General features: G+C 39.8%; 1 protein-coding gene across 1 annotated transcript in view; it reads right to left on the bottom strand.

Annotated features, from left to right (window-relative positions):
• The window catches only part of POGLUT1 (protein O-glucosyltransferase 1), a 29,535-nt gene that overhangs the window by 12,436 nt on the left and 627 nt on the right, over positions 1-16,472 (bottom strand). Inside the window, exons 2-5 of the mRNA XM_077883798.1 lie at positions 15,912-16,002; positions 14,466-14,609; positions 7,887-8,022; positions 5,220-5,341 (exon numbers count right to left, since the gene is read on the bottom strand). Coding sequence (XP_077739924.1) covers positions 5,220-5,341; positions 7,887-8,022; positions 14,466-14,609; positions 15,912-16,002 — 493 coding nt within the window. The remainder of the gene's footprint in view (positions 1-5,219; positions 5,342-7,886; positions 8,023-14,465; positions 14,610-15,911; positions 16,003-16,472) is intronic.

A 16,472-nucleotide genomic window follows, 5' to 3' on the forward strand; every position in this document is an offset into this window, starting at 1 on the left:
AAAGGAGGGGAAGGGCTGAACTGGAGTTAATGAGAGATTGGTAGGCTATTTACCATAATGGAGTGACTTAGGATATAATAAAGTTTTTAGGTAGAGATGACCATCACTCATTTTCTCTCAGCTGAGAGCACTGTTCATTTTCCTGGCCTGTCTTAGAACTCTTTCTTCATGGATCATCTTTATCAGACTCCCCAGTCCAAGACCAGAACTCTTTGTCATTGTGTCCTACACTCCCTTTGACCAAAATAGAAACACACCATAACCCCAGTTTATTTTTGTTTTATGGGGTTGTAATTTTTTTTAATATAAAGAATGATATATCCTCATTATAAAAAATTCTAAGGGAGAAGCATAAAGTAAAAGTAGAAAAAAAATCATCTGGAACTTTCCCAATCTGTAGACAACCACTTTGAGCAATTTAACGTTTCCATGAAGAATTTCCTTCCAATCATCTCTCCATGTCTGTGGTTCTCAACTGGTGTTGATTTTGCCCCTTTTTCCTAGAAGACATTTGGCCATGACTATAGACATTTTTCATTGTCACTACTGGTGGATGGCTACTGGCATTTAGTGACATTAAGACCAAGGACAAGCTCCGTACAACAAAGAATGTCCCAGTCCAAAATGTCAAACCTTGCTCTATATAACAGGGATCACATATATATGATACAACCTCTTTAAGTGGGTTTTATTAACCCTACTTTACTGTTGAGTTTACAGAAAGGCTAAGCAGTTTGCCCAGAATACCTGTTTTTAAGCCTTATACTACCTGAACTTCACATTCATGTACAATATTGCATTTTGTAGCCATGTCATAATTTACTTCGTTACTTATTCATTGGCTTTTAAAAGTTTCCAATTTCCTGCTTTAATAAACAACACAGGGATCCCTGGGTGGTGCAGCGGTTTGGCGCCTGCCTTTGGCCCAGGGCGCGATCCTGGAGACCCGGGATCGAATCCCACATTGGGCTCCCGGTGCATGGAGCCTGCTTCTCCCTCTGCCTATGTCTCTGTCTCTCTCTCTTTCTCTCTCTGTGACTATCATAAATAAAATTTTTAAAAAAAATTAAAAAAAAAAAAAGAAACAACACAGTCATGAACATCTTCACGTACACATCTTTACATACTTGTCTAATTAACTCTTCGGGATAAATTCTAGAAGTGAAATGAAATGGCTGAGTCAAAGATATACACATTTTATATTTTGATATATATTGCCAAACTACCTAATAAAAAAAGTATAAATTTACAATTTTGAGTATCAATGTCCTTGGTCCCTGGGAAAGCTCTATTTAATATTCACAGACTTGTACCATCTCTGTTTTTCCTCTCTCTCATTCTTTCTATCTACTTACTTGCCCCTCAAAAGACCTATGTTAGGACTTTTTTCCCTATGCAAGTGCTAAAAGTAACATGCTAGTGCTGACTCAGACCTCTTTTATCACTACCCTGTGACAGTAAAGACCAAAATCTTTAAATCAACAGAAACACTGAATTCTTCTACAGAGTAAAAAATAAGTCAGTGGGGACAAACTCCCAAAAGATTAGAAAAATAGAAGGCAGGTTTCAATGCAGATAAACAAGCAGATTATTAAAGTTTCAAATTATATGAAATTACATGGCTAGAGCTTCTGAATGGAGGGCTCTAAACAATAAAATTGTAATTCTGTTATCATACTTTTTCTTTTTAAGATTTTATTTATTTGAGAAACAGAAAGAGACCAGAAGCAGAGGAGGGGGCAGAGGGAGAGGGAGAAACAGACTCCCCACTGAGCAAGGAGCTGGATTCCAGGACCCTGAGATCATGATCTGAGCTGAAGGTATATACTTAACCTACTGAGCTGCCCAGGCACTCCATTAAATAAATTCAACTGAAGAATAAGATGGGATGATATCAAAAGAAAAATATGTTCTTATAAACTTAGATTTTAAAACATAATCTATCTCCCTAAAAATTGCTTAGTAGTTTAGAAGGCAGAATGGGGGTGGTGGTGCAGAGAACAGTAACTACACAGTGGAGGAATGGTAACACTATGACCAGGTGATCAAAATTAACATCTCTAAAGAGGCATGGATGGACACAAATCATTTAAGTATTCAGACCAAGGGTACATAAGCTGAATTTATTTATTTTTTTTTAATTTTTATTTATTTATGATAGTCACAGAGAGAGAGAGACAGAGAGAGAGAGAGAGAGAGGGGCAGAGACACAGGCAGAGGGAGAAGCAGGCTCCATGCACCGGGAGCCTGATGTGGGATTCGATCCTGGGTCTCCAGGATCGCGCCCTGGGCCAAAGGCAGGCGCCAAACCGCTGCGCCACCCAGGGATCCCCATAAGCTGAATTTAATCATGAAGAAACAGACAAAACCAAACTGAAGAACATTCTATAAAATGAGCAGCCTACATTCTTCAAAATGTCAATGTTATAAAAGGGAAAGAGACTGAAGAGCTGTTCCAGATCACAGGAGACTAAACAGACATGACCACTAAATGCCACATATGACTGTATCCTGTACTGGAGGTAGAATGTGCCATATATGATATTATCAATATAATTAAATGTTGTACCAATATTGTTTCCTGAATTTGATCATTGTAGCATGGTTATAAAAGAGAATATCCTTGCTTTTAGGAAATACACACTAATATTTTAAGATGTACAGGGTCATAAGGTGTGTAACATACTTTCAAATAGTCCAGAAAACAAGAAATGGTTCATATATTACATATGCAGCCTAAAAGTCTGTCACAGAAAATAATGAGGTAAATTATTATCCACACAAAGTAATATCACGTAACTGATAAAAATAATCTTCCATATGCAAAGATTTCTAAGACACATTAGTAAGTTGGTGGGAAAGTTGCCAATGTTAAACATATATTTTTATGAGCATGTAGAGGCTTCATAATCAGAAAAAAAAGCTTGTTTTTAAAGATTTAAGAGACAGAGTAGGGGGCACCTAGGTGGCTCAGTCAGTTGAGTGTCTAACTCTTGACTTTGGCTCAGGACATGATTTCAGGATCATGAGGTTAAGATCCTCTTTGGGCTCAGCGCTCAGCACAAAACTTGCTTAAGATTCTCTCCCTGACCTTCTGCCCCTCCCGCTGACCTAGCTCATGCTCCTTCTAAAACAACAACAGGGATCCCTGGGTGGCTCAGCGGTTTAGCGCTGCCTTTGGCCCAGGGCGTGATCCTGGGGTCCCAGGATTGAGTCCCGCGTCGGGCTCCCTGCATGGAGCCTGCTTCTCCCTCTGCCTGTGTCTCTGCCTCTCTCTGTCTCTCATAAATAAGTAAAATCTTAAAAAAAAAAAAAATACAACAACAACAACAAAGTAGATGGATAGCGGGTCAAAAAAGTGCTATAAAAAGGAAGAGTGTGAAAAGGGTATTTGCAAGGAAAAAAAGGATTAGATAATTAAGGCCAAGAATAACTTGAAGAAAGGCAGTTTAAAGACCTTTTGATTTTTCCCTTTCAAATGTTGAAAACCAAAAGCTACATAGAAAATGATGGTATCGGGATCCCTGGGTGGCGCAGCGGTTTGGCGCCTGCCTTTGGCCCAGGGCGCGATCCTGGAGACCCGGGATCGAATCCCACGTCGGGCTCCCGGTGCATGGAGCCTGCTTCTCCCTCTGCCTGTGTCTCTGCCTCTCTCTCTCCCTCTCTGACTATCATGAATAAATAAATAAAATATTAAAAAAAAAAAAAAAAAAAAAAAAGAAAATGATGGTATCAAAAAAAAAAAAAAGAAAAGAAAATGATGGTATCAATGACTGGAGAGCATGGGTGAGGTTAACTGGTAGTGTGGAGAGAGTAGTGCACTTGGACACCTGGACTTTAGGCCTAGATTGGTTCCTGACCTTAACCAAGTCACTCAGTTTCTCTGGGCCTTCATTTCCAGAGTTGAAAAGGACAATTTCCAGTTCTAGTTCTATGAAGTATGAAACAAAGTATCTTAAAAAATAATTTTTGGGGCTCCTGAGTGGCTCAGTTGGTTAAGCATCTGATTTTGGCTGAGGTCATGATCTTAGGGTCCTAGGACCAAGACCCCACACTGAGCTCCATGCTGAGTGGGAAGTCTGCTTCTGCTTCTCCCTCTGCTCCTTCCCTCAGCTCATGCTTGCGCTCTCTCTTCTTCTCTCTTAAATTAGTAAAATATTTTAAAAAATAAATTTCAAAATACATCTACTGGATAATAGCCTCATTTTTTAACCCTGTAGCTCTAACTGCCATTGAGGACTGCACCCCTACATGTTTCTTCAGGAAAGGGATATTCTTTTTGCCCCCTTTGAATCTCCAGCCACATATGGTACAGGTGATAGATATTTGTGGAAATAAAGCTGAATTAAATTTTTGCTTTCCCAATACCTGAGAGAAGACCTATAAAGGCTGTATTTTTTTAGAAGTATGCTAATTAGGTACCAATGTTGATTGAATCATTAATGTAAAATGTAGCTACGTAAGAAATACCTCAGCTTGGATGTCCTGGACAATCTAAATTCTGAAATGATAACAGATAGAGTCACCAGGCCCAGGCAGGTCTCCGTTGTGAATCAGCTCGTACTAGAGATACCTGTAAGGATGTTTATGCCCTCCCCATCCCCACACCTCAAGGACTTAGCTCTAAATTTTAAAGTACATTTATGTTCCTCCAAGTAATTCTCTATTCTCCCTCACAACATGGTTGTTTTTTTTCTAATTATGAAAGGAATTCATAAAAATACAGGAATCTTAAAATTACAGAAAAATTTAAAGAAGAAAAGAAAGGGTTCTCATAATCCTTTCAACAAAGGCATTGCTGATACTTTAGGGTAGGTTCTTCTTTTCCCATGGATATGTAAATATGTAAATACACATTCAAAATTGCTTATGCTGTAAGTAGTTTTTCTTTTGTTTTTAACTTAAAAGTTAGTCATTTTATTTTATTTTATTTTTAAATTTATTTATTTATGATAGTCACAGAGAGAGAGAGGGAGAGAGAGAGAGAGAGGCAGAGACACAGGCAGAGGGAGAAGCAGGCTCCATGCAGGGAGCCCGACGTGGGATTCGATCCCGGGTCTCCAGGATCGCGCCCTGGGTCAAAGGCAGGCGCCAAACCGCTGCGCCACCCAGGGATCCCAAAAGTTAGTCATTTTAAAGTAAGTAATTATTTGTGTCCTACTGTTTATTTGAAGAAGACTCACAAAGAAGGACAAATAAAACCTCTCTAAAGGACCTACCTTACCAGATCTTCTCTGAAGAGATCCCACCGTCCAAGTCCTGTAGGATAAATTGGCCAAACAGCAGGTCCCCCTTCCCAAAATGTCCAAGCAGGATACATGATATCATGGTACTCTGATGTCTTCAACAGAAACAGAAAGGTTATTCTAAATCAGTCTCAGGACAGAAAGGAGAGACAAACTACAGTCACACCATAAGATCTGGACAAAAGTGTTACATCTTCTTTGTGTTACATCCCCACAGACATATTTTCCTTAGTCTACAAAGTCTAGACTCCAGACATTAAAAGGCAAGTTAGACCATGGGTTAAAACTCACAGGCTCAGTGAATCCAGTAACTCAAAGTTCCTTTTTTTCTAGAGGACAGTACACTGTTAGGGTACTTACTTTAAGGTACTTACTAACTCCGAATGATCACAGAGCTCTCTTATCTTTCAACTGCTATTATACTTGGAGTGTATGCTGTCTTACCAGTTCCTGATTATTTCCTAGATGGGTCTTTTGAGAGCAAGAATCACAGTGCAATGGTTAAAAGCATGGCCTTTTTTTTTTTTTTTTAAAGATTTTATTTATTTATTCATGAGAGACACACACACACACACAGAGAAAGAGAGGCAGAGACACAGGCTGAGGGAGAAGCAGGCTCCATGCAGGGAGCCTGACGTGGGACTCGATCCCGGGACTCCAGGATCATGCCCTGGGCTGAAGGCAGGCGCTAAACCACTGAGCTACCCAGGGATCCCCAAAAAGCGTGGCCTCTGAAACAGATCATCTGAGTTTGAATGATGATTCTACCTCCTTCTAACTCCAGGGAAGTTAATTTTTCTATGCCTCAGTTTCCTTATCTTTATGATGTGAAAAATAACATCAATAATATTACTTACCTGATGGGCTTGTTTTGAGCATTAAATGAGTTAGTACATGTGAAAAGCTTAGATCAGTGTTTGGCACATAGTAAGTATTTAATAAGTATTAATTACGATAATGTAACATTGCAGTACTGTGGAGCTCACACTGGTTGCTCAATTGATTTTGGGTTATTTGTTGACTGGGGCCAGAAGTGCTGGTGGGCAGAACTGGAGAAAGGGATATTATCCCACATCTTTACAAAAAAGTTTAAAACCATTTGTTCCCTTTTTATGGTTTCTTCTGTTAAAATTCTGGCCACTGGGGCAGCCCACGTGGCTCCGTGGTTTAGTGCAGCCTGCAGCCCAGGGCCTGATCCTGGAGTCCCGGGATCAAGTCCCACATCCGGCTCCCTGCATGGAGCCTGCTTCTCCCTCTGCCTATGTCTCTGCCTCTCTGTTTCTCTGTCGCTCATAAATAAATATATAAAATCTTAAAAAAAAAAAATTCTGGCCACTGATAAACCTCTAACTCTTTGGTTTCTTCACTGGAATTACACATACAATATGCTGTTTGCCTTTTCTCAAATACTTTTAAAAAACGGTATGTGATTCATCAAGCAGCTCAGACATAACAGCTGCTCAACAGAAGCTGAACAATTCCTATAAAGTTGAAAGACTAAAATCCCTCTCTAGGGCCTGGGAGTCACTGGTCAAAAAAAAAAAAAAAAAAAGGAGTGAAGTAAAGATGAAAGGAAAGTTAGAATACTGAATAGTGATGGTCATACTTTGCCATCCACCAAAACAACAAATAAATAACAAACATAAAGTCCTTACTGACTTACATGGGAGCCTCTATCTGTTCTTCTGGGAGGGTTTTATGATAAACGAGACCAAGCACTTTTGAGAAATGAGGCTTAAACCATGGGAAATGCAACACCAATGTGGTCTCAGCCCACTTGCAACACAGGAAATAACCAAGTCTAGAGAGAAAGTAAACTGTGATAAAGAAAAAGTGAAGATAAAAGTTTCCTCTTTGGAGAAACCAAATCAGATGGTGTTCCTTTTCTCAAAGTCCATAGGGTTTTCCTAAACCCACACTTCCCCCATAGAATCTTCCATCCATTCTCTTTGAGCTCCCCCCGCCCCCAAATCCCGTCTAGTCTCTGGGGAACCAAGGCCCATCCCTGCCAATACCTGAACACTGAGAAGATATTAACTGTCCCAAGTTTTCCAAGTCCAGAAGTATGAGCTAGTACTACTATTCCTCCACAACTAGACCGTCTCACATATCCTTCTTGGATATCCCAGACCTATCTCCTCAGTGCACTGCTCAGGCACAAACTGTACAGAGTTATCTACCACCTTCAGTTTTATAATTAGCCATGTGAAGCCCCTGGGATAGACTGACAGGACCGATAGGACTGTGTGTGTGTGTGTGTGTGTGTGTGTGTGTGTGAGAGAGAGAGAACTCAACAAATATTTTTTGAACAAAGGTGTTCCCTAACTAAAAGCCCATGAGCTACTCTCCCACACTCCACAGGATCTCTGAACCTTGCCTTCAATGTCCTATAGGTTCTTCAGGCCTCCATCATTCTCTACCCTTCATCCCAAGCCCTATAGACACTTAAGCTATCTTACATTTTCCGTTTCCTCAGTCATTGCTCAGCCACTGTGAAACTAAGAGGGACACAGAACAATTCCTGGAACCCAGGTCTCATCCTTACCATTACCCATCAAACTCTGTCACAGAACAATTATCTCCTACTCATACTCTAGAGGACCACCCTCTATCTCCCCATACAGTTCTCCCTATACTTACCTTACTGAAGGAGAAGACTGGAATGGCAGGCTCCATCCATTTAGGAATCTGAGGATAATCTCGTACATTGATCACCATCTCCATGTCAGGGAGGCGCCCAATAACTTCCAAAATAAAGTGTTCAACACCACTACACCTGTCAGCCAGAAATACCACAAAATTCACCAGACCAGTGCCTGCTATAGGACAAAATAGGGTCTCATTCCTATTTTGAAAGCTAGTGTTCAGATAGGTCATCAGCCTACTGCAAAATTTCCTGAAAGCAACACTTCTAAAAGGACCTTTTTTTACTCTTTTATATTGTACGAGTTATTTTCCTAGCTAACTGCTCCCGCTTACAATACTTAACAAAATTTTCCAATTAGATTGTAAGTTTGAAGGATGTATTAATACTACTCCTACCACCTCTTCTCTATCCATTCCTAGTTTTTTTTTTTTAAGTTTCCCTTTTTGTTTAATTAGTAAGCAAGATACAAATTTTGACAGGAACTGGAAAAAGCTAATTCTCTAATTGTATCCCTTAGGCTTTGCTTCTAACAATGATATTCTTTTATTTCTACCATAATTAAGTCTCATAATTTAGGAAGAAAGATAGGAAAACTTTTATTGCCTTCAAGTTAACTACAGAACAGTATCAAAATCAGTTATGCATGCCAGAAAAAGAGTGTACGTATACAATCATGGAAACCATAATACAGGCATGCTTAAGAGGTACTGCAGGTTTGGTTCCAGACCACCACAATCAAGTAACTATTGCAATAAAACAAGTCAAGTGAATTTTTTGGTTTCCAAGTTCATATATAAGTTATGCTTATACTATACTGGGTTCTATTAAATGTTCAGTAATAGCATAACATCTAAAAAAAAAAACGTGTATCTTATTTAAAGATACTTTATTGCTAAAAAATGCTAACAATCATCTGGACCTTCAATGAATTGTAATCACTGATCACACATCACCATAACAAATATAATAATAATAATAAAATTTGAAATATTGAAAGAATCAGTAAAATGTGACACAGAGACATGAAGTAAACAAATGCTGTTAGAAAAATGCCACCGATAGACTCGTTTGACATAGAGTTGCCACAAATCTTCAATTTGTAAAAAAAAAAAAAAAAAAAATGCAGTGTCTGCAAAACGTAATAAAGCAAAGCAACAATAGAACAAGGTATGCCCATATAGCTTTCTGGCTCAGAGCATGATCCCAGGGTCCCAGGATCAAGTCCCACATAGGGCTCCCTGTGGGGAGTCTGCTTCTCCTTCTGCCTGTGTCTCTGCCCCCCCCTCCGTGTCTTTCATGAATAAATAAATAAAATATTTTTAAAAATAATTTCATTTATATAAAACTCTAAAAAATAACCCATAATGACAGAAAACAGATCAGCAGATGCCAGAGGGCTGGGGTAAAAGGATGGTATGGCAGGGAGGGGTAGGGAAGAGAGATTGCAGAAGAGGCCCAAGGAAACTTTTGGGAGTGACAGATATGTTCATTATCTTTGTGTATATATACATCAAACCTTATCAAATTGTAATTGCATCATAAGGAATAAAATACTCAGTAATAAATTTAACCAATAAGGTAGAAGACCTGTACTCTGAAAACTGTAAGATATTGATCGAAGAAATTTAAGATGATACAAATTAGTGGAAAGATATACCATGTTCATAGATTGGCATAATTAATATTGATAAAATGTCCATGCTACCCAAAGTAATCTACATATTCAATGCCTCTATCAAAATACCAATAGCATTTTTCATAGAACTAGCACAAATAATCCTATAATTTTTATAGAACCACAAAAGACTGTGGATGCCAAAGCAATCTTGAGAAGGAAGAACAAAACTGGAGGTACCATAATCCCAGGGTTTTTTTTTTTTTTTTTTAAGATTTTATTTATTTATTCATGAAAGACACACAGAGCCAAGTTTTAAACTATACTACAAAGCAATGATAATCAAAAGAGTATGGCACTGGCACAAAAATAAATACAGAGAATACCAGAACAGAATAAGAAATAAACCCACACTTGTAAGGTCAATCAATTTATGACAGGAGGCAAGAATATACAATGGAGAAAAAATAGCCTTTTCAATAATTGGTGTTGGGAAAACTTGACCACTACATGCAAAAGAATGAAAATGAACCACTTTCTTACACCATATACCAAAAAAACAACACCCAAAAATGGATTAAAGATCTAAGTGCGAGACCTGAAACCATAAAACTCCTAAAAGAAAACAGGCAGTAAACTCTTGGACATTGGTCTTAACACTATTTTTTTTAGATGTGTCTCCTCAGGGAAGGGCATCAAGAGCAAAAATAAACTACTGGGACTATATTAAATGAAAAGCTTTTGTACAGTGAAGGAAACAACAAAACAAAAAGGCAACATACTAAATGGGAGAAGATACTTCCAAATGATATATCTGGTAAAGGGTAAATATCAAAAACAATAAAGAACTCATATAACTCAACACACCAATAAAACAAATAATTCAGTAAAAAAATGGGCAGAGGACATGAATAAACATATTCCAAAGCAGATGTACAGATGGCCAACAAACACATGAAAAGATAGTCAACATCACTAAATCAAAACCACAATGAGATAGCATCATCTTACACCAGTCAGAATGCTTATTATGAAAAAGATAGGAAATAATAAATTTAGCAAGGATGTGAGGAGAAGAGAACCCTTATGCACTGTTGGGGCAAATGAAAATTGGTGCAGCCACTGTAGAAAACAGTATGGGGGTTCCTCAAAAAAATTAAAAATAGAAATACCTTATGATTTGGTAATTCTGCTTTTAAGGGGTACTTATCCAAAGAAAAAAATACTAATTTGCAAAGATATATACACCCCTATGTTTACTGTAGCATTATTTACGATCGTGTATGTATGGAAGCAACCTAAGTGTCCATCAATAGGTGAGTAAAGATGTGAAATACACACACACACACACACACACACTGGAATATTAGCCATAAAAAAGAACAGGATCTTGACATTTGTGACAACATGGATGGACCCAGAGAGTATTATGCTAAGTAAGATAACTCAGAGAAAAACAAATACCATACATAAAAAAATGTAATAGATAGATAAATCCGTATGATTTCACTTACATGTGGAATCTAGAAAACAAATGAATAAAACAAAAAGCAAAAGCAGACCCATAAGTATAGAGATACTTGCCAAAGCAAAAGGAGGTAAGAGGATAGACAAAAGATATGGGCTTTCAATTATGGAATGTATAGGTCATGAGGATAAAAACTACAGAAAGAGAATACAGTCAATGGTATTGTAATAGTGTTGTATGGTTACAGACAATAACTACACTTGTAGTTAGCATAGCACAGCATATAAGAGTAGTCCAGAATCACTATGGTGTACACTTGAAACTAAGGTAACCTTGTGTGTCATCTATGCTTCAATAAAAAAAAAGTCAGTGTGATGAAAAGTATAACATAAGGAATATACTCAATAATACTGTAATCACTTTGTATGGTGACAGATGGTAACTACATGCATCATGGTAAACATTCTGTAATGCATATACATGTTGAATCACTATGTTGTATGCTTGAAACTAATATATGTCAACTATACTTCAATTAAAGATAAATTTTAAAAAAGATAATGAACATAAACTTATCAAGTTGTATACTTTAAGTATGTGCAGTTTATGTCAGCCATATTTCACTAAAGTCATTATTTTAAAAATATCATTATTTTCCATCTTTGAAATGACATGTTTCCAGTCATTTAATTAAATGGAGCTCTAGTTCCTAAGCAAAATTTCTCAGCTCATCCCTGAAATAATTTATATTTTAGCTTGTTTAGAATAAAAAATTTTAAATGCCATGTAGTTTTCTCCAACTGGGTGAATTAAAAGGATCTAGACCTAGAAAGATACTAGGGGACCCCTAGGTGGCTCAGCAGTTGAGTGTCTGCCTCCGGTTTGGGGCGTGATCCTGGGGTCCCGGGATCAATTCCCACGTTGGGCTCCCTGTATGGAGCCTGCTTCTCCTTCTGCCTGTGTCTCTGCCTCAATCTGTGTGTCTCTCATGAATAAATAAATACAATCTTTAAAAAAAGAAAGATAATATTTTTGGCTAGATGGGAATCTGAGATATTATTCAACTATATCCATTTCATTAGGGACACTGGTTCCGAATATTTCACTTTGTTTCTTTTTTGCTCAACTCTGTTTCCTTGGTTGTGCATGCAGTTGGGACAGGGAACTTTCCATGCATTTCATATGTATATATACATACACTATTTTATCGTCAATAAAAGGTCTGTACTCCCTTACAAACATTTCTAAGAGCTCACGATTCTGACCAAAATGTTATAAGGTCTGGAACGAGAGGTATGTGCCCTTCAGAAACTTTGAATGTATTTAACTTCATCTGAAAATTGCTCAGCTAACTATTAAACATAAAGTAAGCTTTCAAAGTCTAACAATGTCTATACTCATATTTTCTTTCTCATTTGTAGAAATCAAAAATTCCTCTACACTCATAATTTGTAAAGCCTCTCTTACTGTCCCAAGTAATGTAACAAATATTTGTTTAAGGGCAGCCTGGGTGGCTCAGCGGTTCAGTGCTGCCTTCAGCTCAGGGCGTGATCCTGGAGTTCCGGGATCGAGTCCCACATCCGGCTCCCTGCATGGAGCCTCTTCTCCCTCTGCCTGTGTCTCTGCCTCTGTGTGTGTGTGTGTGTGTGTGTGTGTGTGTGTCATGAATACATAAATAAAATCTTTTAAAAAAATATCTGTTTAAAATACCTCAATAAGAATGCCTGGGTGGCTCAATGGGTTGAATGTCTGCCTTTGGCCCAGATCATGATCTCTGGGTTCTGGGATGGAGCCCCGAATTCAGCTTCCTGCTCAGCAGTGAGTCTGCCTCTCTCACTCTCTCCCTCTACCCCTCCCCAATGCTTGCTCTCTCTCTCTCTCAAGTAAATAAATAAAATCTTTTAAAAAAAATAAGATAAAAAAAGGTAAAATACCTCAATAATCTTCCCCACGTACCACCTTATTTGCCCCTGACACTTGATAATAAAAGTATAATTGTGATTACTTCACAGTAGGACACTAAGTGATTTTTAATTTTTTTGTTGTTGTTTTTACATATTTTTGATAATGAAAATGTAGTAATTTGTGGGTTTTTTTTGTTTTTTTTTTAATTTTTTTTTAATTTTTATTTATTTATGATAGTCACACAGAGAGAGAGAGAGAGAGGCAGAGACACAGGCAGAGGGAGAAGCAGGCTCCATGCACCGGGAGCCCGACATGGGATTCGATCCCGGGTCTCCAGGATCGGGCCCTGGGCCAAAGGCAGGCGCCAAACCGCTGCGCCACCCAGGGATCCCAAAAATGTAGTAATTTGTAATAAAGTTATTAAGAATCATTATGTTCATATGGATGGATGCTATTTGCAATACTGCTCACTTACTTTTTAAAAAAACATTTTATTTATTTGAGAGAGAGAGCACGTGCACATGCAAGTGCACATGAGCAGAGGGGAGGGGCAGAGGAAGAAGCAGCAGACTCCCTGATGAAGGGGGAGCCTGACATGGGACTTGATCCCAGGACCCTGGGATCATGACCTAAGCTGAAGGCAGATGCTTAACTGATTGAGCCACCCAGGTGCCCTTCATTCACTTTACTTTTAATGACAGAATAGAGATTGGAAAGAAGATCTTAGGCAGAGGAATAACTATGGCCTCTGAATTTTTGTACTTTGTAATTTTATAAAGATTTGAGTTAAAAAAAAAAAAAAAGTCTTCTAAAAGGGATGTTTCTCATCTGTTGTATAAACATATAATGCTACCTAAATCCAATTTCCAGGCTCAGTCCATGACCTTTCCCCAATGGGCTCCAGCCCTCAGCCCACTGATGTTACCTCAGCTCCCACACCTTCCTGGCTAGTATAGCTTGCATAATCTTCAGCTCCAGTTACTCTTAACTTTCCGCCACCTCTCTTCAAATACCAATAGCTAGAACGATACTTGACCTGTGATGAACACTCAGTACCGCTCCTCGAGCCTAGCTCACCCCTGCCAGGTCTCAGCCTGTACCCTGCAGCTTCTATATCTGGGGAAAGATGAGTAGTGCAGAGCTACAGCCAGTACAACCAGCGATGTGCCCAAGCCTTAAGAAGGAGGAGGAGATAGACGTTAATATGGGAGAAAGGGAATTGGCAAAAAAAATCCCCAAGGAGAGCTTGTCACTATTTTGTATTCTCTTTGAAACGTGAAGAGAGACTCATTGATGGATCCTTTTAATTAATTTCTCTACAAGAACAGTATCAAGTAAGCCCATATATAAGAAGATCAGAAGAGGGCAGCCTGAGTGGCTCAGTGGTTTAGCGCCTGCCTTCGGCCCAGGGCATGATCCCGGAGTCCCAGGATCGAGTTCCACATCAGGCTCCCTGCATGGAGCCTGCCTCTCCCTCTGCCTGTACTTCTGCTTCTCTCTGTCTCTCGTGAATAAATAAATAAAATCTTTTTAAAAAAAGATCAAAAACAAAGATCAGAGATATATCTATCTCATAACTCTTACCTTGAAGGGAACATGCAGTCATTTTCTCGGTATAGTCTGTTCTTAATGATCTGATAGTGGGTCCCTAGTTTCCGTCTGACTACCTCTGCCATCATCTTCCTGGAGATACCTCCTCGGAAAGGAGTCAGATCCTCTTCTATGACCCTGGGAAAGAAAGTGAATCGTCAAGGAAAGCAGGTCAAGAAAGCAGTACCATTCCACCTACTACCTATCTGTGGGTTTAGATTTAGTATTAGAAAACACCGTACCCCAGGGAAAGAATAGAGGGCAGGAATGAGCAACATTTCCCCCAGAAACACATAGGTAATCTAAACCAAAACAATAAAGCCACAAAGAGGAAAAAGCAAGTCAATTTCTCTTCTTCCTCTCTCCATCTGGATTGTCTGCCCTCTGATTGATGCAATTTCTCCTTTGATACTCACACAACACACCCATGTGCTCCTAGTCACCGCAGTCCCACTGATCTCCTCTTCTCTCAATTCCACAGAAGGTATGATTTATGACTTACAGTATGACACTGTCTGATGCCCTTGGTCTCAGACTGACACCCCTATTCTGGTCTGTCTGGCCCCCACTCACGTCACATACAACCTGACAGTAATCACCAGAAATTATACTATTTTGTATCCCTTTTAAAGTTCAGTGCACAGTTTTCAGTAAGTGTCATAAGCATTAGATGAATTTTTTGAGGAATCCTAGAATGACACATGAGGAACTCAAGGGCCCAGCTATTTAGCTGATGAGGAACCTAAGACCCAGAGAAGTTAAGTGACTTGCCACATGGATAATCAATGGGAGATCTGCAACTAAACCCCAAGACTTTTTTTTTTTTTAAAGATTTTATTTATTCTTGAGAGACAGAGAGAGAGAGGCAGAGACACAGGCAGAGGGAGGAGCAGGCTCCATGCAGGGAGCCCGATGCAGGACTCAATCCCAGGACTCCAGGATCACGCCCTGAGCTGAAGGCGGTGCTAAACCGCTGAGCCACCCGGGGCTGCCCCCAAGACTGCTTTCAAAGTCATCTCTCTACCACACTACCCTCTCAGCCATAACTCGCATACTTAAAAAATAACCAATAGGAAATTTATGATTGGGTCCATCTATAAATAGGCTCCTCCCTCTGACAATATTTACTGAGTACTTACTGAGGGCCAGCACCACCGATGCAACACTGATTAAAAGACCTAGGCCTTGACCTCAAGAAGCTTTCAGTCCGGTGTGGAACACCGACAAGGATGCGCAGCTTCATTCCTAGCAGTGAGCAGCCTTGCTGAGTCTACCTGGGCCCCTCCTATCCTACGGAAACCCACCACAGGAACTGTGCCTTTTATCAAGGCATGCTTGGCTCTCCCATCTCTGTGACCCAGGTCTCTTGGGAGAATTTAAAGGAATTCTTATGACAAGCACTCAACTCTCAAAAGACACTCATCGGAGACCAGAACTCACCCATGGTAGCAGCTGCAGTTTTGACTTGAACATGGTTCGTAATTCTCCAAAGACCTGTTAATTTGCTCAATGAACACTTTCCACCTGGAACCTTCAAGAAGCAAACGAGAGTTAACAGAATATCCTGAGCATTCTCCTTTGCTAGCGGCAGGAGGCATGCAGAGAGCCAAGAGAAGGCCAAAACCTGCAGACACCGAATCTAACTATTCCACTGATGGGAACGAAACGCCGGGAAGGATGCTTTCTGTGACTCGCCAGCTCTTGGGTCAAGTCGGCTTCTCTACTGAGCTATTGGGTGTCCAACAAGTGGGGAAATGTCCCAGCCTGGCGTTCAGAGCACTGGGAATAAACCGGTGACATGCATTCTCCCCTTCTCCTAATCAAAGCGACCCCTATAAAGGGATCAATGAAAAGCCAGAGACGCCCCCACCCAGATCCCTCAGGACGGGTTGGTCCCCGGGGTCCCTGCAGTACAAGCAGCGCCGCCCGGACGCGGTCGCTCACGCTCCAAGGCGCCCGGTGCCCTCGGCCCAGCCCTGCGCCCAGCGGCCGCAGCATCAG

This window comes from Canis aureus, chromosome 35, assembly GCF_053574225.1.
Source record: "Canis aureus isolate CA01 chromosome 35, VMU_Caureus_v.1.0, whole genome shotgun sequence".
In the NCBI taxonomy this organism is placed as follows: Eukaryota; Metazoa; Chordata; class Mammalia; order Carnivora; family Canidae; genus Canis; species Canis aureus.